The sequence below is a fragment of the Corvus cornix genome, chromosome 17 (genome assembly GCF_000738735.6).
Source record: "Corvus cornix cornix isolate S_Up_H32 chromosome 17, ASM73873v5, whole genome shotgun sequence".
Taxonomy (NCBI): Eukaryota; Metazoa; Chordata; class Aves; order Passeriformes; family Corvidae; genus Corvus; species Corvus cornix.
Genome location: NC_046346.1, coordinates 7,983,649 through 8,005,649, shown reverse-complemented (window position 1 = coordinate 8,005,649; position 22,001 = coordinate 7,983,649). Strand labels below are relative to the sequence as shown.

Sequence of the window (22,001 nt, the reverse complement as noted above, 5' to 3'; positions counted from 1 at the left end):
CAGCAGCGGGAAACTGGCCGTAGGTTTGCCTGACCCTAACAGAGGTGATGTGCTGTGGGAAGGAGAATCCTCCACCCAGTAGCAACTCCACTGCCAACACCCCCTGGGGAAATTCTTTCCTTTCCCAGCAGTGGGGCCTCACCTGTGGCTTGCACGGGTCTGGGCAGGGAGGCACAGGGGTGACTGATGCTGCTCCCTGTGCCAGGTAGGAGCACAGAGCCCTGCTCTGCACCGAGGGCTCAGCGAGACAGGAAGAGGAAAAATATGAAAACTGCTTCTACTCCATCTCCTGTTCCTGCCTCTCTCCTTCACATGTCGTGCTGTTAAATCCCGAGGTAGTGGTTGTTATTATTTATAGCTGCCAGTAGTGTGCTGGGTGTTTCACAGAGGAAATACACAGAGTGCCTTCATCCAAAGAGCTCCCAGTGAAGTGTTGGAGGCCAATAGTGCTGCTGCTCTCAGGGGTGATGCATCTCCACTTGGCTGATGTGATTTGACAGCTGCAAGCCACGTTGTGATGGCTTTCCTTTTCCCTGCTTTCTTCATTAAAGGTGCCAGGTTATCTTTGCGAAAGAAGAAAACCTGCTTCCTGACCCCACAGGCAGAGCAGATAGAGCAATTTTTTCCCTTACCACCCTCTGCCAAATTGCCTTAACCCTGCCCTGGAGAGGAGAAAGAATAATTTGACACTCTGTGCCCATTCAGGAGGCAGCTTTTCCGCTAAGCCTGTGCAGAGAGGCCGTTTGGTGCCAGCTGTGGTGATAGATTTGTGGTTCCTCGCTGTTGCGGTTTCTTATGTAACACTGTAACTAAAGATGGCACTTGACAGAATCCGTAGCTCCTGTTCTGGCTCGGCTGAACATGATGCAAGAATAAAGGTAGTAAGGGCGGGTTGATATCTTTATGGGTTTGTGATCCCAAGACAGGGCAGCCCAGAGGAATTTTTAAGCCTGGGCCTATCTTTGAAGGGTGGGATTGTTCTGAATGCCGCACAGCTGCCACTCCTATATAAATTATTCCAGGAAAGAGGGACTGCCCTATTTGGGGAGTGACACTTGGCTTTGGGATTAGCTCTGCTCCAGCCAGGGTCTCCCCAAGGACTGCTGCTACATTGGATTCCCATCTCCAAAGTACCTCTTGGGCAATACACAGAGGCTGTAGAGAGATCAGGCCTGGAGACTGCAACTTAGGCATGTGCAAGTGTCCCTAAAAAAGTGAATATTAACAGCTGTCCTATTATTATCCAAATAGATACTACTAGAAATTGATATATTTAATCACTCCCAGCCAGGGTGGAATTTGAACTCATGACCTAGAAGTAGTAGCAGAGTTTTCAGCTGCAGGAGAGAAAAAAAAAAAAATAGAAGGTCAAACAGGACTTTTCCTGCTGGGCAAAATAATTTATTGCAGGTGAAACAGTCTCAGATATGTGGTAAATTAGGCTGTGCATTATCTCATGGATAATAACTTCTCTCTGATGTTTGCCTTCTTGTGTGCATCTTTATTTTGGGCTCTAAATAAGATAAGAAGTACCAGAAATCTCCCAGGAATAACAAATGCATTTTCTTTGCTTGATTGAGGACAGAAATATTGGACAGACACGTGTTATGCAACAATTTAAAAATAACTCTTGTAAAACTTGGAGTGAGCCTCAAATACCGCAGAAGTAGCAGAAATGTGTTACCTACCTTTTTATCAGTCAGCCAATACAGCTTTTCTCAGCTACTTTTGCTGAACTATTGGCCTGATCATTTCCTGGGCATTTTATTTTAATACATTTTCCTAGGAAGTGCATTCCAAGTCTCTGTTAAATTTGAATCTACACTCAAACAAGCAAGGATTTGGAAAGAACGCTGCAGTCAGACTGAAATACCTGTGCTGTCCTTTATATCTTGTGGGATCTGGCAACAGACAAGACAAAAGTATTCCAGGCTATGCTGGACAGGGCCCTGAGCAATCTGATCTAATGAAAGGGTTGAAATTAGATGAGTTTTAAAGTCCCTTCCAACTCAAACAATTCTGGAATTCCATGATTTTAGATGTATTGCTGCATGGTGTACTACCTGCGAATCCTGCTGCAGGCCCAGGCCACCCATCTTGTGATTGTTTCACCCAAACTTCTCTCAGCCTTTTTGGTCAGGATCTCCTTAAATGAATACTGACATTGGGCATCTCCATGCCGATATCCCAATTCCAGCATTCTCCTGGTGCTTTTGTGATAGGAAAGGCAAGGTGGAAAGAAAGCTCCTTCTTTTCAAATTGTACCTCAGAGAGGGTGCCTGGAATTCGATATCCCAAATTATCAGTCTCTGAAAGCCCAGTGCAGTAAACCAGATCATTTATTCACAGTGGTACAGGAGTTTTTTAAACTGTAAGACCAGTTGCAGATGTAATGACAATAGAGGAAATTAGCTCATGATGGGGTTTTAGGAAGAGGCTAGTGGAAGTATGTTCAGTAATGTTTAGTTATTAAACCATTAGAGATCCCACTGGAGACCATCCAGTAGGATTTCTCATAATCTGCAGCGGCTTAAGGCAAAACACAGAGCCTCTGAGGAGGGAAATGACAAAATGTTCCTCTGGAAGAGTCACCTCATCTCTTCACCCATGTCTGTGCACTCTGCTCTGCCCTGGGTGTGACAGCACATCCCTGTCTGTCATCCCTCCCTCCTCCTGAGGAGCAGGAGTGCCACAGCCCCATGCCCAGCACCCTCCAAAGTAGGTCTTGGTGAGGTGGGATGGTAGATGTGAAACCAGAGAACACTGCAAACATCTGTGTTCTCTTGGGGCCCAATCTAAGCCCTACTGAAAATGGACAAAATAATTTCCACTGGCTCCAGGAGCCTTCAGACCAGACACTGTGAGTGTTTGCTCCCTTGGCTCTGTTCACCATTTTGGTGGGATTACAGGGAAACAGGAGGGTATTGAGTTCTGAAAATCAGGTCTTGGCTCAGGCCTGTTGAAAAGAAATCCAAGAGGTCAGGTCTGGATTCAGAGAAGGTGAAGAAGATTATTCCACCAAGTTGACCACCCTAAACTGAGGAGAGCCTTCTGCCCAAACTCGATGGACTGGCACAGAGCTGAGGGCAGCAGCTGAAGTGCTCCCAGCCCCAGTGATGATCCAAAAGTTGAGGGGAGGTTGTTGGCTCCCAGGGTGTGGTGGGCAGGGTGTGCATCAGGCACTTCTCCTACACTGTGGTGTAACCAGGCAGGTGCTGGCACTGGCGGTACCGCACGGAGACACCACGTCACAGCCGGGACATCGTTAAGGGTGTCAGTAATCAGGCAGTGCTCACACAGAGGCACGATGCAACAGGCAAAGCTTCGTCAGTGACAGTGATCCCTTGACAGCAGTTATCCTGTCCCAGCCTGCCTGCTGGCTGTGTTACTGTTTTCTCCCTTCTGCACTGGGACACCGGAGCACTGTCCTCAGGTGGAGGATACTGGCACCGTTCCCTCGAAATCGATGGAGAACTGCTGGCTTCCGCCAGTTGGAAATAGGGCTTTCTGCATTTCATGTCCCAGATCTTTCCTTAGCTAAACCACACCAGCCTCCCCTCCTGCATTGGCCACATCTGAGCCTCATGCAGAGAAATGCTCCCATCTCACTCAGGGTCTGAGCGCAGCAGTGAAGAAGAAAACACAACGGATTTTTTTTCTTCCTTCCTTCCCTGCTTCTAATAGCAACCAGGTGCTCCGACACTTAACCTGTGTGCTGCTGTGAAATTGCCTGTCTAGTGCAAACAGCCATGTGAGGCCCAGGGCCTCGAGGATTTGCTTTATCCCAGGATTTGTAACCTAATCTCAGGGAGATTGTCCATTTATATCAGCCACCTTAAAAATTCATATTTTTGTTGTTGTTTAAACATGAGAGGAGAAAATCGTCTCTTGACTTTTGTTGTTGTTGTTGGTTTTTTGTTGGTTTTTTTTTTTTAAGAACTCTCTTTAAGGCCTGGGCTGCAAACTTTGTTTTTTATTAAACGTGCTACTGTGTTTTAAATTGGTAGCAGGGCAAATGCTTGGAGGATTATATCAAAGTCTGCTGGAGTTCATCAGTTGCATATATATCTATAGGTTTGCTACTTACAAAACTTAACAGTTCTTGCATGAAAGACAGAGGAGAGTAGTCTGTGTAAGAAAAAATGTTCAAAACCAAATGTGTTTAAGGTCCTAAACAGGACCTGGGTTTCAGAGCAGAGGTGCTACAGGCAGGCATGTAATCCTGCCCCAGGGCATCTTGGGCAGGCTTGGAGCTGGTCTGAGCAGCAAATGCACCTCAGAGGGACAGATGAGCAGCTGAGTTGCAGTGGTTTAAACCTGGAGTGTTTTGCTGGGTTACTTGGGATTTACACCTACAGAAGGGAAAGCAGAGCTGCAGACTAATTGCCTGTTTTGGATTTGTGGTGATTATGAGAGTTGGTGGTGGCTTTGGTTCATAGAAATATTCCAAGGATCCAAGGATATTTTCCTTTTCTAATGCATTGGATCCTTTAACCTCTGACTTCAATCCCAAACCTGTGGGTTATTGCATAAGTGGGTAAGGTGGCTGGTTTAGGTGTTAGTTCAACTTTCTGACACAGCCAGAAGCAAAAGTTGAGTCTGGGCTTCAGAGAGCACAGAGTCCTGCTGAACGTACCCACCAAGTGTTCAGCTGAGATTATCTGTTCAGGTCGTTGGCTGCTCTGTCATTCTTCCTTGGAAACACCCAGTTCAGGTTTAAGTTGGATTTGGGAGCAGAAATCCACCATATGGTCCCCAGTCTCCCATCCAGCCCCTGAGTGTTCATTCAGTACTCCAAATACCGTTTTCCTGTGCTTGTAAACAAATCATTAAAAAGCTGGAGGGCACAGAGCAAACCTGTGGCCCCTGTTGGCACGTCTCTCCTCATAGATAGAGAGACAGAAAAGCCTCTCCAAGGCTGTTTCCTTGGCATTTATGTCTTCTGAGTCAGCTCGGTATCTGAGAGAGAGGCAAGAGACTTGTTTTGAGGCCTTTGCACCTGCCATGTTGCTGGGCTTATCCAAACAGGGAGAGCTTGGACCACAGCTGAAATAACAGCCCGGCACAAGAGCTCGGGATTTTTGACGTCCTTCTTGTGTTTACAGCATCCCACCCCTCCTCTCTCCCAACTGCAGAGTCGGGCAGGAATTCTCTTCATTATCTTCTGCCATGCTTCTCATGCCATTTTTATTAAAAAAAGGCAGAGCCAGGGGGAGCGTGTGTGAGAGGAGAGAAGAAGAAGAAAACAGTCGTATTTGTGCAGTCAATGGCAATGAGGGGAAAAGAATGGAAGCTGGGGAGCAGACCTTTTTGGGTTGTCTTAAAGTGGCCTCATTCCCTGGCTTACTCTTTATCACTTGCTTTTGGAGCACCTGAGGATAGTGAAAACTGTACACACCACGGTGTTAGTGGATATTTGGGGTAATTTGGGACCTCTGGAATTGGCACTGGGTGTTTCAGAGGCTGTGAGCAGCATGTGGGGACAGACTGGACAGCTCCAGGCTGAGTCCGACAGACCTTCAGCTCTTCTGTTTGTGGTTGTAATTCAGTCCACCCTGGCAGCTGATCTAAAGCATTGCAACGAGGGAAGATGTGGGGTTGCTGCTGTTTGCTGCCAGCAGATTTCCTGTTTTGCTCTGCAAGGCTTCCCTGCTAGAGAAGAAGAGCAGAGGTGACAGTGTTAGAGGGAAGCAGGGGTGTCACTGGCAGCCCAGGGCTCATTCTGGGCCGCAGAGCGATGGCAAGGAAATACCAAATTTTGGCTCAAGTGTTTGGTGGCTGTTTAAGGTCAAAGACAGATGGGTCCTTCATGAGGACACTTCAGGTGCCTGTTTCACAAGACTGGCTATGGCAGCCGTAATTTAATTGGGGATGCTTAAGACCATGTCATCTTGTCCTTAAACAGGAACACTGTCTGCTTTCATTGCTGTCTGACCATTTGTCTTTTCATTTGGCTCAGCCATAAGGATATTTTTAATTCTGTTGGAAACAAGTCTTTGCCATATAAGAAACCCTCCTGCTGTTATTTGTAGTAGGAAAAACATATATGCCATGCTAGTAGGAAAGGAGGCATGGGATGTTTGCTTTCCCTCAATGCTTTCATTGCCTCTCGAGTGTGTGCTGTGTCCTCATGCTGAAACGCTACAGCGTGCACAGAGCAGATATGGATAGGGCAGTGCCAGCCCTTGCAGGTCTGCTGGAACTCAAGGGTATGAGTGTTTCTTCTGTCAACTCAATGATCCTTTGAACCCACCTTGGTCTGAGTCGAAAACAACTTCCCACAGGTATAATTTTTCCCGTCAAGTTTTCCAGGAACACCCAAACTGAGAGCAGAGGTCCCTTGCCTGGGGGAGAGAAAGCAAGATTAACTCAAATATCCAGCCTCCCCAGTAAAAACAGGAAAAGAATTAGAGGGTTCTATATGCCTGACCCTGGATCCGCCACTTGCCACAACAGACAGGAAAGTTGCCCTCATGGTATTTCACATGGCACGTCCTAATTCCCCCTCTAAGAAGAGGGCTTGAGTCATTGCTTTTTAATAAGGCTGCCTCCCCACAGGCGGAAGCTGCAGCGATCAATGCAGCTTACTCAGTTCTGGAAAAGGTCATTAAAAGACCATAGATATAAATTTAAAGAGTGTTTGTTCACATCCTTGATGTTAAAGATGTTCGTCTCTCTCACTTCCTTAAGTAGCATCTTACGGAGCTGCGGTGCGCCGGGTCCTGCCTGGCAGTGGAGTGGAAAGTGCCCCTTGTTGCTGTCACTGTGCCACCAGCTCCCAGGGAAGGTGGGAGAGGAAATAAACGGTCAAAAATCACACTTTTATCACCACTAGGAGCACAGCTTGTCTTGCTGACATCTCCAGATACAATCTGTAATATCGACCTTGGTATCCTACACCTATAGAGAGGGAATAAACTCTTCCCCTCCCTGTTCTTGCCTTCCTTCCTCCCTCCCTCACTATGGGACTGGATTACTGCCTGCAGTATTGCACATATCATCCCTTTAGCAGCTACATTTCTATAAATGTGGGCACTGTGAAAGAATGCTAAAACTCTCAGTTGCTGCCAATATGACACATTTAACAGTTCAGGAGGATATAAGTATCTCACGTTCCAGTTGTTGAAACGTGAAATGCCACATCCAGCTCAGTCCACTTTTTTGTCACTGTTGCATCAGGCCAGGGTGGGTTGAAAGCATGATGGCTTCAGTTTTGAGTTTCTAAGGTGGTTTTGGTGTTCCAGTCCAGACACATCTCCAGCTCTGCCTGTGTGATGCTGGAGAGCCCCTCTGGAGCAGACATCCCATTTCTGAGCTCCTCTGGGCACCACTGGTTTGTTGGTGCTGCCCTGGATGTCGCACCCTGGGGCTCCTCTGCTGTCCCCCAGTGCAAGGAAGACTGTGAAGCTTCAGGTTGCTCTTGCCTGGGCTGCCCAGGAGGGGATTTGGGATGAGGATGGGGAGGATTGGCCCCTCTGGAGGCCTGGTCCCAGGGCTGCCATTGCTCTGCAGGGACCACATGTCTCCAGGCATTTGTCTTCCCTTTCCTTGTATTTTAACCTACGACAAGGATATTGGGGTATCCTGAGCATAAATAATTTAATAGCTGCTATTTTCTACCCAAACTGCAGAGGAGTAAGGGGAACCGGGCAGTTCAAATAATGTTTTGTTATAACAGAGATTTTGTTCACCTTCTTTTTTGGAGAAGAAATGGCATTTTTTTTTTGGTGACACTAAATTTTAAGGATCATTTGCCTGTCACAACATATCATTTCTCCAAGAACTTTCCATCTTTGAGAAGGTTGCAGCTGGATATCTCCCCTTCCCAATGTGTAGCAGGTGACAGGGTTAGAGCACAGACCAGTGCCACAAAGCCAGCAGCCAATGTGCTCCATGTCCACAGGGCCCTCTCCCCACACAAAGTTTTCCATTTTAATCCATACAATTAAAGAAGCCAGAGTTGTCCCCACCTAATAACTTTCATTTCAAATTTTCTGTCTTATTCAATCATGTACACATTCATGTCCAGCCACCTCATAATTCATAGCCACCATATTCTCTCTCGTGCTTGATTTAGTTCCAGGTTTTCTTCCATTGTATTCTGCAAACTTCCAAACAAATGTGAGCTTTTCCTGTTGTCCCTTTGCTTACATGTGCACACAAATACTTCCCTCCAGTAAAACCCACACGCAAGACACACTCACTGCTCTTAGCCTACCCCATCACCTGAAGTTATTGGTGGAAATCACACCAAAAATCAGAATGTGGAAACTCCTATTTTGCACTCAGTACTGCAATCTCCATGCATCAGAAAGCAGCCCCAACTGTTTATTTGTTTTGTAGCTGCCCCAACTGTTCATTTGTTACCATTTTCAAAAAATTGAATCTTTTTTTGTGGTTAGCAGATCCCCAGTGACAAATTCACATTTCTGCAAGTGTACTCGTTAATCTTAAATATTTTACAAATGGTTTTGAGATGTTTTTGAGACAGAACTTGAGAAATAACTGTTCTTTAATAATCAAAGCTTGGCTCTGCTTTGATTTCCTCAGTATATATGAGAAACCTTCCATCTTAGTAAGTGGATTTATCTGGGAGTGAAATCTAGAGGAAAACCCTCATTATTTTACTACAGTGTGTGTTTGGCCACTTTAGTTACTTCCTATAATTCCCTTTTTTTTTTTTTTCTTCCAGAAAAACAGTTGCTTTAAACAAGTCCCAAGGGCAGAAGTTTGAAACTTTTCACTTTGATTGAATAAACAGTCTTACCAATATCTGGGTAGACATCTCCCGAGCCTGTAGGTGAATTAAGATACTGTTTGTGCTACATGAAGTCTCAAATTTGGCTAATAGGAGCTACAGATTGTTCTGACAGGAATCAGGTGCAGAAGGAATGAGAAAGCCAGTTCTGTTTGCATTCCACCGAGTTTCAGTCCCATTCCACTGCCATGCGCAGTAACAAAGAGTCAGATCCCAGTGCTGTTGGAGTGCAATTCATTCAATGCCAGTTATTTTGCAGACACAGTATCCATGAGAAACAGCTTTGTTGTAAAATATAGTGTGGGATATTGGAGTTTAAGTCATGCTTGTTAATTTAATGAATGTTGTAAGGAGATACCTATTTCGTGAACCTGAAGATTTCAGTAGCTCATTGATATCCACTTGAATGGCTTTGCTGCTCTGCGTAGTAGATTTATCTCCTCGTAGTACACACTTCATTAGTAGATGCTTTTTGACCAAGTTGCTGTGACAAAAAGCCACGTATATTGCTGTCAGTAATTGGGGCAACGTGAGCGCAGTGAGCAGAGGACTGGCGGGGTTAGGGAAGAGCTGGGTTGCCTTTCCTGCTCTGCAATTAACCTGATTGATGACTTCAAGCAAATCATTTTGCCTTGGCCACTCCATGGCTTTACAAATCGGCACAAAGAGGACAACTGTAATGACTTTCTTTGAGGAAGGTTTTGAGTTTTGATAGTGTAAAAGACTTTGTGAAAGAGCTAAACATTTTTATTAGGCTTATATTATTTCCATATTGCATATGAAAAATATTATTCCTCATTTACAGATGCACAGGATTTAGGTAATTATGGCTTTGCATAAATATGTAACAGTTTGCTAATTCTTTCTGTGAATATTTCGATGCTAATACCCTGATCCGGTGCTGTGGTGTGGATCCTATTTTTTGCTCTGGAAGAAACCATCTTTTTAACTCTACTGTTTTAATGCCCATATGTGAAGTGAATAACTTATTTGTCCATCACTGAAATATCCTCAGCCCCATTCTGTCTTAACACTAATCATCACATTCCCACTGGCTCCAGGTGCAGCTGGATTGAGCTCAGGGCTGCTCAGGAAATAATGAGTATTTATAAGAATAATGTATTACAGGGTATTTTAAATCCCTTAAATGAACCGTGGCACAAACTTGCTGGTAGCGCTGTCCCTGACATGGAGCAGAAGTGTCCAAGGCTGAACACAGTGAGGCACAGGGCTGGTTCCTCAGGTGTTGAGGTACTGTTGACTGTTGGTGGTGCTCTCAGTGTTTCCCACTGCTCATGGTGAGGGTTGGCACTGCCACGGTGTCAGTGCAATGCCGTCTCTGCAGCGGGTGGAGATGTAAGCAGCAACTCACCAAAATGCATGGTTTTCATCAGGAAATGGTTTAGCTGTCAGGTGGTCAAGAGCTGCACCTACTTCAGAGTCGTGCATAAATCAAGCATAGACAAAGGTAGTGCTGATTGTGCTCACAAGAAAAAGACACCCAACCAAAAAACGGATCCCATCAAAACAAGGTAGGAATGCTGGGAGGAGCTGATTGAACTAAACCTTGCTTTTTTGGCAGCCAACCCCCACTTCAGTCCCTCCTTCTCTGCCCTTTGCTGGTGCCTTTGTTGTACGAATCACTGACTTTCCTTTTGTCTTGCAGGGAGCTGAGCGACAGGACCACGTACAGATACCAGGTGGTCATTGTGTCCGGGATGGAGGAGAGTGAGCCTTCCCCCGCGCTCCTTTATATCTCTGGGAGTGGATACTGTGGAGACGGGATTATCCAAATGTAAGTCTGGAGCGGGCAAACAGATAAATCTGGGCACATCTCCTCAGCCAGAATCTGAGACTAGGAAGGAATTGATGACCTCTGATGTCTCCTTAGGTTAGGCTGGCTCTCATCTGTAGATAATGACTCACGTGCTTGATGATTACCGGGATGATGACATTTAATTGTAACGTAGGCCCTGCTCTCCTGGCACCAGGAGATACAGACAGAGATACAGATAATGGAGTCCAGACAGCAGGATCGATAGGCAAGGACGCTCTGTACTGTTTATGCTGTTTGCCTGTGTATCCATATCTTTATACATGTATATGACATTTCCTACACAGAGCTGGCGCTGGAAAAATTCACACAGCCTTTGATGCTGTCCTTAGATGTGGAGTCCCATGTGTGTGGCAGCTGGGTAACACCCTGCCACGTGTTGGGGCCAAGCTCCTGGTGCAACCCCTCGTTTGACTGAGCACCAGAGCTGGGATGTATTTGGAGGTGATAGATTTGGCCTCTGAGGGAGAGCATTGGGAATTGCATGTTCTCAATCAGCTTCCCTCTCTCACCAGTCCCCAGGCCACCGAAAACATAAAACAATCCTTCACAACTATGTTAGGGTTTATTCTTTTACTACGTTGGCCCTTAAGGCTGCTGCTTCAGAGCTTCCTGGCATTAGGTAATTTAATTATTTAAACTATGGAAGTAACAACAAGCAAGTGCTTAACCCAGCCAGTATTATTTGCTTGAAATAATGCTGATCAGCAATCATGCAGCACAACTCTGTCAGACGATATACCTGGCAGCAAATATTTGCAGGAAGAGGCCCAACAGGCAAGGAAATCGAAGAAAACAATCAACAACATATGAATCCAGGGCAGTCCTGGAAAGAGAGGTGGAGAAAGACAGATTAATTTTGCTTTACATAACTTTTCTGCTACTGTTATGTTTGCACATTCCTCAAACATCACTTGTGGCTTTGCAGCAAGTGTCAAACAATAGCTGAGCTGCCTCAGGAGCGAGCAGGAACCAGACTGTGTCACAGCTTGGTTGGTTGTGGCCCCACTTGCAGCTGTAGTAGCCCCTTTCTCATCTGGTTCCCACTCTTCTCCGCACACGCTGCCACAGCCGTGCGGGCTGGCACGAGGCAGGGCTCCATCCCCAGCACCCTCTGCTCCCTGTTGACTGCTTTCCTCCGAGTGCTGTCACCCGGAATAGCCCAGCTCCAGGCTTTGTGCCTTGTTATTCCCATGCTGGGGTCACAGGCTGGCCCTTCCAGATTTAATACAAAGACTTTCAGAGATTCCTGTTCTCTTTTTCCCCACCTGCTGAGCTACAGCCACACCAGCTATGAAGGAAGTTGCTCATATCCTCATCAGATAACAGCAAGTGGTATCCACATGTGCAGGAGGGAACTGGCCTGGCAAGCCTGTGAACCAGGAATGATGAAAGTCCTCTCTTAAGGAGGAAGGGAGAGGTATTTTAGGGGTCGGCACACAAAGCCGCTGTACCAGATTTCGGGACTTTGGGGCTCTTCAGAGGGATTGCACAGACCATTGGGTTGATGCCACTTCGCCAGCTGACTGCTTTTTGCATGTGTGTGCCCTGCCTACAGAGAACTGGGAGAAGAATGTGATGACATGAACAAGATCAACGGCGATGGCTGTTCCCTGTTCTGCCTGCAGGAGCTGTCCTTTAATTGCATTGGTAAGTCTGGCTCAGAGCCCTTCGACCCACAGCGGGCAACAACTCCGTGCAGAGGGCAAGGGAAAAACCAGCAGTACTTTCAGCATTTCCAGCTGAAGAGTTGTCATGGAAGAGAGAAAAAAGGTGGAATTTGTAGGTTTGAAAGGCGAACATATCTTCCCAGCTTCTGGTCATTTTGATGGGAAATTGGTTCTGCTGGCTTTGAAACAGCCCAGGACTTAGGACTAAGTCAGCCATTGTGGGACTGATCCAAAGCCCATTGAAGTCAGTGGGTGGCTTTCCACTGGCTTCAATAGGCTTTAGATCTGACTACGTGAGAAGACATGAACTGATTTTTTCTGGTAAACAGGAGGAGGAGTGAAAGGGGAAGGGACTGAGACCAGAAGCAAGTCCAGCTGAGGTCACACCTCCTTTGAGTTGCAAATCAATATCTGAGGATCAAAGGTCTGGCTAATCCCCTTTTTCAGAGGTGAAAACTACTTAATCAGATTTCATTTGCAAGCCTGGTTTGCTCTGATTAGCAAAACCTGTAAGCACAATGGCCGGAAGATGCTCGAGCTATCGGGGCTGCAGTTGCGAGCTTTACATATTTATTAAACTCTCTAGGAATGCTGGGGACAGAGAAGGGAAATGGAGACCAATTTACACTGCACCTTCTGTGGAGTTGCTTTTTATACCGAGGGCTCTGTGAGGTCTGGGAAAGGACGAAGCTTGCAGAGCTTCAGGAACCAAGGTTAATGTTTATAAAGGATCGGCTTTTCCTCAAGACATTTTACGGGATTCCTTATCTGGACTGACCAAGCAAACACTCTGTCCCATGTTGTCCCATGCCTTCAGCTCAGCGGATCAGTCCTCAGCAGATAATACAATGTTGGCAGGTCTGAAATTTGCTCTTTTTGGCAATTTGACCATTATCTCTTGTGCCTGGAGCTACATAGAATGGACCTCACAGGCACCATGTTTCCCTTGGGTGGTAAACTGGGGGCTGCTTGGCTCATCAGAACAGCTACATTTTTACTTCAGCATCCCACACTGTGAGACTTGAGGCCCGATTTGGTGATGTAGTTATTTACATATGTAAGTAGTTCTATTGAAATCGGGCATATTTATGGTCGAGGCTAATTGTGACTATTGGTGGTCTTGAAGTTACATTTGTGTTGCAAGTAACTTGCTGCCTTAGAGCCCCAAGCACTGAAAGATTTTAGTCATAATATTTTGAAAGTGGGATAAACACTTACGCAAACGCTTTGGGTTCCCCAGACATCAGGCGTGGCGTGAGGCTGGTTCCAGCAAGGGTTTGGGCTGGTGCTGGATGGTTGTGTCTGTATCACCCTGCTCAACAGCAGGGCTGAATTCCTTGGTCCAGGTCTGTGCTTTGACCGCATCCCAGCGTTACATTAGGACATGACCCATGTCCTCCCTTGTGTCCATTGGTTTTCTAGGAAGCCAGGTGATGTGGGCTGGGTGGGAGCTGCAAAATGCTCCAAAAAAGTCCACGGACAGGAGTAAGAGTGGGGTGTCCCAAGCCTTGGACCACACAGTGGTGTTCTTCCAGGGGTATGCAGGAGTCTGCTTTATGCCTTCGTACATAAAATAATGGAATTGGTTATGTTGGGAAAACCTTTAAGATCATCGAGTCTAATTGTATCATCCATCCACTATCATCCAACCATTCATCCCCCGTTCATCTCCAGGAGCAGCAGCAGGGCTGCCTGAGAGTGTGGGACAGAGCTGTCTGACAGCAGTCTGACTAGAAAACGAAGCAACTAAAACATACAGATTTTTCTACCCCATGACAGAGGAAGTGGGTTTTCAGATTTGCTTGTGTTGGAAAGGAGAGGGGAATTCCAGGGGCAAAAAAGTTGTTTGTTTGTCACGGGCTTTGGAAGGTTGTGGTTTGCACAGATCCTGGATTACAAAACAAATGATATCAAATTGCTTGTGAAATATTGAATATAGGGGACTCAGATGAATCAAATTAGCTGAATCAAAGGGAAGGTGCAGGAACAGAGACCTTACAAATGCTTTGTTGGGTGACTTTACAGTCATACTGGTGTGACTGCTGTGGTGGTGATGGGCTCAGTGTGTGTGCAGGGTCTGTGAGGGCAGCCCCACTGCTGTTTTCAGGCAAACGCTGCCTTCAGGTCTCTAGGACAGGTTCAGAGGAGGTAATACCTGTGAAACACATCCTGTTGGCTCTTGTGGTAGCTGGACCACCGTGAGTTATGACCCCAAGAGCTAAGGAGACACTGCCAGTTTGTCTTTCAGACAAATGAACAGCGCTGATTTATATTCTTCTTAGCATATCAGGCGCTAAAATCTCACCAGAACATATAAAGATGTTGGGGAAGTGAGTGGCTGCACATACTACATAATAAATAATAGTAAAAAAGAGCAGAAATTCAGCATTCTCCATAATCTAACAATATCAGACTTAATCCTCTGCCTTAAGCTGAACAAAAGTCTTCTTTGATATCGGTGGGGTGTTTTCCTGGAAAATATAGAATTCTTGGGTTGTCATTTGAGGAGCAGAAAAAAATAAGCGTAATTTATTTCCATGTTTACAAGGCTAACACATGTTATAATCCTGTAGAACAACAAGTAGTTATTTCAGAGGGTGTTATTTTTTCAGTGATGTTCTTGTTGTATTATGTAGCTCTTTAGAGCCCCGGGAATCACTCCCCTTCACCAAAGAATTCAGTGAGCCTCAAACACATGTTCAGAGGCTTTTCTGAATCGGGGGCCTCAGGGTTTGATCTTGCAAATGCTTTCTTCCAGGCATGTTTCTGAACTACCACAAGGCATTCTTTAGACTTCAGCAAATCTAACCACAACAGTGAATGCAATGCTCGTCACAAATTGTCTGCAGGATTGGGTCCCACGTGGCTGGAAAGAACCGCTAAACATTTTGTTTGCTAAAGACGGGGCTGAAGGGGCATCGTGGGCGGGTTCCAGAGGAGGAGGTTTGATAGCAAAGCCCAAGTGAGCTCCTGCCTCCTAAAGCAGAGACCATGCAAGTCGCCTCACTTGGTAGGAGAGAAATACAACAGAGCCCGCAAGCACCACCAGGCTCTAGATTCAGAGCCATGAATCACAGAATAATTTAGGTTCAGAGGACTCTCTGGAGGTCTCTGGTCCAAGGAGGGACAACTTCAAAGTTAGAGCCAGCTTCAAAGTTGGAGCGTGTTGCTCAGGGTCATGTTCAGCTGCATTCTGGATATTTCCAGGGATGGAGGCAGCCTGTTTGCAGGTGTCCCTCTGCCTCTCTCGCTCCCTTTGCCTTTTAGGATCATGGAGTTTATGGGCTTTTTTAATTGGTCCAACTTTCCTTTGACTAAATGGCACAAGGCTCTCAAGACACTTTGCGCTAGTGCCTGTAATAAAATTAAACTTCTTTTTATTTTTTGTCTTGCTTTTGTTTTTCCTCCTTCTTTCCTCTCTAATCAGATAACAGTGGATCAATCTGCTCTGCCAGGGAGGAGGGGTGCGGGGGAAGGAAGGAGGGAGGCAGGGAAGAAAACTGTGTGGTCTCACTGTCAGGCTGTCCTGGCCTTCTCTGAGCACAAAGCCGAGGAACAGAAAACAGAAAAGATTAATAGCATTTTCTTCCTGCAACATGCTGAAGAGCGACAGTGAGATTAATTAATTAATTAATGGAAGCATCTGGCATTGCTCCGTTTTTTAAGTTCTGCAGCACTCTCACCCTTCCCAACCTGAAATTTATCATCTCTACCTTTCCTCCCCCCACCCCGCTTCATGTAGCAGGTTTTGCATATTTTTATCTTTTCCACACAGAATTTGGTCCCACAGGGAAAGTTTCACTTTGCCTTTGGATTTGTAGGAGACAGGCAATTCAGAGCTGTGTCCGTGTGACTGATGCACCCCTCTCCTACCTCTGGGCTGCTTTCCTTTCACCTTGCTCCTGATTACTCCCGGGATAACTGATTTTTGCGGTTACCGCGGATCTCAGCCAAGTTCAACCCGACGTGTCCTGTGTAAAACAGACCCCATTTGTAAGAGTTATGATTCGCAGTGGTGGGAACCTGGGGCTTAGCACTTGATCCATTCCCAGTGGAGTGTTGAGAAATGGGTGTCTGAGGCACAGCTGAGCACCTTGTCCTTGGCGTGCACTCTCCCACACACCAGCACTGCACACCCAGATATATGTGGGACGTTGAAAAAGAGCCCGGCTTTCATTTGCATTCCTTTTGTGGAGTGGGATGTGCATTATGCATTGATTTAGCTCACCAGGGCTGAAGAAAGAGAAGGATATAATAAAAAAGATGCAGAGATCAATAAAAAGGGAGGGAGCGGGAGAGAAAGTAATATGGAAAGAGATGAGTAAAGACTGATAGACACATTGAAACACAGCTGCGAAGTAACTCCAGAACTTCTATCTCCCCTTAAGTTTGCCAGGTAATTTATGTGGTTTTCAGACACATCTTATTGGTGTTATTATTGCTACACTTTATCTCCTTTTCTTATAAGGGACTCTTGGCTAAAGCCTTTTCACAGCAAAACAGGGCAGCACTTCCACTGACTTCCACATGTGAATGGTCACCCTGAAGAACAGGAATGTTTCAGGTTAGACACACATCTCGGTGGTGTGTTGGATTAGGGCCTCAGGGATGTAAAATACAAAGAAAAGGCACAGAGCAGAGGCAAAGGGAAAATAAATATATCTAGCTCTTGAATTTACCACCAATTTCTGGCATGCTTGAAACGTTAGTCACCAGTGGCTGCTCAGGGAGAAGTATGATTTTAATTTGACAATGATCCTTAAACACCTTTTCTTTTGCTCCTACTTGGCCCAAAATGTTTTTCTGCTACCTTACAAATCTGGATCTGTCCTCCTCCTCAGAGGCCTCTCCCTCCAGCTGTGAGCCTTACCTTTGTGGGAGCTCTATCCTTTACCTCTCCCATTATCCATAAATTAAGCATAGCACTTTCCCCTAATCTTATTGTTTGGCGGGCTGCATTGCATTCAGGGAAATGATTAATATTCATGAGCTTGCTATCTCTGTTTGGTGCATAATCCTCTGGGGAAATTGCAGTGTTAAATGAGTGACACAAACCTAATTTTATATGTCTTTTCTTTCCTTTCTTTCTTTTTCCTTTTTTCCCTTTCTGACAGAGAAGTAATGTGCTTAAAATAAATTGATGGATGACCATCCATATTCATTGTGGGCATGCTTTGAGAGTGCTCCCATCCTCTCCCCCTCCTTTCCTCATACTACTGCACAGGAACACAGCTTTGGCTGCCCAAACCGTGGCCCCACACAGCAGCTAATGGTGATTTTGCCTTCTTTCACCAGCATTAAATAGGCCTTGGCTGACCCTGCCGAGGGCTTTCAGTAGAACAACAGCATGGGAGAAACAGAGCCACCTTGCAAGAGAAACTCAGCATCTCCCAGGGCATCAATAAGGTGAAAGCATTGACCAAGGAGCTTGGGAAAGAGTTTTACTGTTGTTAAAGCAGCTGAGATTCTATAGCAGAATTTCATGGCAAATAGTCATGAATTTACTGGCCGGGGTTATTCAGATGATATTTGTGCGACTCCTTCAGCTTAAGGCAAATACTTTGAAGCTGACTGTTTCCTGCAGCTCGCGGGAGTGTGGCTACATGTTCTGAAATGTCTAAGCGCTCATTTGGCAAGTTAGTAATCACAACATCCTCATAAAGTCTCTTAAAGTGATTTTCAGACTGTCATCATTAATAGTGCAATCCTAGGAGGGCCAGCTGAGCCACAGAGCAGAGAGAGCAGACATCTCAGGCAGCAAAACACAAAGGACAGATGCTTTTTTGTGGGGGAGAATGTGGGCTGGAGTGGTATTTGCCTGCATTTTTCCCTGGGCCAGTGACTCCAGCCCAGCTCAATCCAGCTTTAGTTTTTAGGACACAGCTACAATTAGAGTCCAGCAGGAGGATTACTTCTCTGCTTGTTGCATCCCTCACACACTACTGTCTGTGGATCTGAGAGGCTTCTGCAGCTGGTCATACTCCCCTCAGAGCATCCTCTGTGACTCAACAGCAACTGTGCTCAGAGGATGATGCTGAGCACAAGACCTTCCTTTGCAGTAACATCCAACCACATGCACAAACATGCACTTTGTTTTCCTTGGGGCATGGCACTGCAGGGTTTGTGCTCCCTGGCTCCTTCTCCCAAACAATTGTGCCAGGTGTCTTGAAGGGCCATGCTGGCCACCTTTCTCATGGTCATAATGGTTACTCCTTTGTGTGACAGAAACCTCAAGATTTCAGTTGAACATTTTCCAAGTTTAGCTGGTAAATCTGTGTAATATCAAAATCTTCTCGGCACTGCTTTATGCAACCATGCAGGGAGGAAAGCAAGGTGAGGTGGGAAGAGAACATGTGTTGTAGCGCTCTTACAACATGCCTGGTTGCCAGGGGTTGGAGATGGGTGTGTTGGGTCCTGTTGGCCATTCCTGGTTGCCAGGGGTTGGGGATGGCCACTTTGGCAGTGACAGCTCAGACAAGGTCTTGCTACCACTGCCAGCCATGGGAAATATCCTTTCTCTTAAGTGACAAAGACTCATGTTCTTGGAGGTGAAATATCAAATTTCAGTGCCGGGCTCTGCGAGGGAATTGTAATTGTATCTGTCTGCAGCAGACAGATCAATTGCATAATTCTGGTGCTCCGACTGCTATATCATAGCGAGGAGCCGAGTCCCGCCACACAAAGAAAGCCAGTCACGCCCAGGAATGCATTTCCACGAAGCAGCTGAATTACCAGGGATCCGTGCTCTGCAAAGGCATTATCCCTGCCCGCTCAGCTCAGGAGATGCTCAGACATGATTGTCATATTCCATGGAAAAAAAGCCTCCTGCGAGGCCCCTGGATGTTCCGCAGTAGATTGCGACACCCGCGCTGCCTTCATTTCCAAGGTGTCTGTTTTATTTCATTGAAGGAAGACGTCACCATTTATTGATATGCGACTTTATTCGGAAAGGTCTGCCCAAGCTCCGTGTAATGGTTTTCCTCCTTTCAAATCAGAACATCCAGGAAGGAAAGTAACTCTTGAATATTTTACTGTAGCAGGAAATATCTCTGTCTCTGCCTTCTTCAATATTAAAGAAGAGATTAGCAGATATCCTGGAAGCAGGCCATGTTATTCACTCTCTTCCCACTGAAGCCAAAGGTGAAACTCCCATAGAAATAAATGGAGCAGGTTCTGCGGTCACACAGCCACTGAGTTCATGTGATCTGCAGTGGAATTATTTCCCCTTTTGTGATAGAAACCTCTGGATACATTTCTTCTCCTCTGTGTGAACATAAACACCCGTGCTGGAGATGCCGATTAAGTGACGTGGTGGTAAAACCCTGCTTCTGCAGAAGCTGCTGACTGGTGAGCCTGGGGTTTGGCCTCTGCTGTGTCTGAAGGCCTGCACACCTCCAGACAGACCTCACAGGGGTTAAAATGCAAATCTTGTTCTCTTCCAAGAATTTGTTACTCTGAGACAATGCTTCTGCATTTTTGTCCCCCCCCCCCCTTTTTTTTTTTCCTTTTTTTTTCCGGATAAATAGTTATGTGGCATGAGGCTTGTTATAGTTGGAAACATCCCTGAGTAAACAGCTGAGATTAAAAATACTCCTTTTTTTTGTCTGGCCTTTAAAAAAAATGGTAGTTGCTGCACAAAAGAAGACTATGCCGATGCCAATCACTGTGTCCTGGCTGAAAACAGGAAGCTGCCCCCAGTGTCTGTCCCCAGCACTTTGACGACCCTGCTTGGACATTCAAAGCCTCATTTGAGGATGTGCCCTGTGCTTTGAATTGGATCTCTTTATCTCTCTCTTTTTTTTTTTTTAATGAGGTGGAAGGCTGCCTGTCACAGATAAGTGTATATCCTGCTTGCTGGCCTCTGTCAGGCTTCACTCGTTTTGCTGATGATTTTCCAGCTTCTCCTCAAACAGGTAACAGTGATGGGGAGTTACCTGCTCATCCAGACCTGCTCTGGTAGGTGCTTCCAGTGCTCACTAAATCATCTGTGTCATCTCGGGCATCCTTTCATTTCTGAACCCCAGACGAGGGATCTGTATTTCAGTACAAAAGGCAGCCTCTTGCACTGTGCTCGGGCAGCTTAGGAAGCAAGGAGGGATGGAGTTTGCATCATTTTCTGGTGCAACACACAAAAGCCCCAAGATTATTCTAGATCTTAAAGCTTGACTTCAAGAGTTAACAACACAGGTCTTGCCAATCTTTTTCCTCAAGTCACACTTCTCCAGGTTGATGCTGCCACGGAGTCTTCTTCAGGGATTCCCAGATGTCACAGAAATCTTTACTGAACTGGAGACTGCCTTTTCCCAAAACAAGGGCAAGACAGGAACTTTGGTTTGGCCCCAATGTTTTTCTGCCTTAAGTAAGAACTTTCTAGGGGAAAAGGAGCTTGGGCTGCCTGAATGAAAATGTGTTCCCTGTGTCCAGCTCAGCATCCTCCAGCATCTGTTGTCAATCCCCCAGAGATGTTCTCTTCTGCTGCCAGGTGCTACTCCTGCAGACATTTTACTGTTCTAGATTTAAGCTGGATTTCCAGGCAACTGCTTTTTAATTTTTCGAAGTAATTTTTTCCTTGAGAACAAATCAGATATCCTGTATGTCCCCTTCCTCCGTACCTCCTTCAAATCAGGTTTATCTTTCAAGTGAGAAGTCCACGGCATTGATGAACGCAGTCTGTGGTGCAGGTCATGCATGACCAGTTCATTGCTGTGACCATCACCAGGTCTTGGGAGCCTCTAGACCTCTGTGGAGACAAAAATTAGCTCATGTTGCCAAGGCCACGGATGCATTTAATGTCACAGTAGTTAAGAAGAGAACAGAAAAAGCATTTTGCATTGTTATAGGAATAAAACCATTAGCTACTTATTCCTAGAAATACACCACTCCTGACACTGTCCTCTCTGGCTCTGAGCCTGTAGGACTCTATGAATATAACTGAGCTCTGTTCCCACCACTGAAGAAAGGGAAAAAGCCTGTTCGTTTTAATTTTGTGACGGCAGTTTTAGGAAGAAACAATCTGGTTGTTCTTTGCTTTGCTCATGAAAATGTAAAGCTCAACATGTAACCTACCAATCATCCAAGACCACTGGAAGAATCCGGAGTAGAGCTGGTGCTCCACACCTTAAGGAAGAGCCTCTGCTAGTTTTTTGGCAGCCCACCCAGTGATACAGCACATTTGGCTGTTGAAGGTTGGTGCCCTCATCAGTGTCTGGGAAGGATTTAATGACATTCCCCTCTTTGCCATCACCCAGAATTGGGAAGTTCTCAGGCAGGAAAGGTCTTCCCCTCTTCTTACCAGCACTCCCCTCAAGGCACAGCACTTCACACTGTGTGATGAGTCAGTAGTGAGACCGACAGATCTTCCTTGAAAGTAACCAGGGTTGTAAAGCCACTTTCCCTCACCATTTTCAAAGCACACAAAGGCGAGTGGGTACCTCATCTCTCAGCTTCTGTGCACAGTGTCCCATGGACGTGGGATGCATGGCTCTCCAGGGCCGGCACAGCTCCAGGGCTCATGACAGTGCTGTTCAGCAGGACTTGGTTAATCATTTAGGCAGCCCCCATCTAATTCAGACATCTCAGGCTCTCCTTTCAGTTCCTCCCTCGGGTTTTGCAGACTCTGATCAGACAGATTTATTGGGGTCTTAAGCATAATCAGGAACAAATTAGCCTCTGTTAGGATCACACACTGTCCTGGATCACAGCTTTTCAAAGGCTGCTTTCCCCTCCGTGAGTATGAATT

The 22,001-nt window shown here is 46.0% G+C and overlaps 1 protein-coding gene across 1 annotated transcript in view; it reads left to right on the top strand.

The window, feature by feature from the left end:
* PAPPA (pappalysin 1) overlaps positions 1 to 22,001 on the top strand; it is a 180,306-nt gene that overhangs the window by 80,729 nt on the left and 77,576 nt on the right. Inside the window, exons 8-9 of the mRNA XM_010397645.4 lie at positions 10,425 to 10,553; positions 12,151 to 12,242. Of these exons, the coding sequence (XP_010395947.2) occupies positions 10,425 to 10,553; positions 12,151 to 12,242 (221 nt within the window). The remainder of the gene's footprint in view (positions 1 to 10,424; positions 10,554 to 12,150; positions 12,243 to 22,001) is intronic.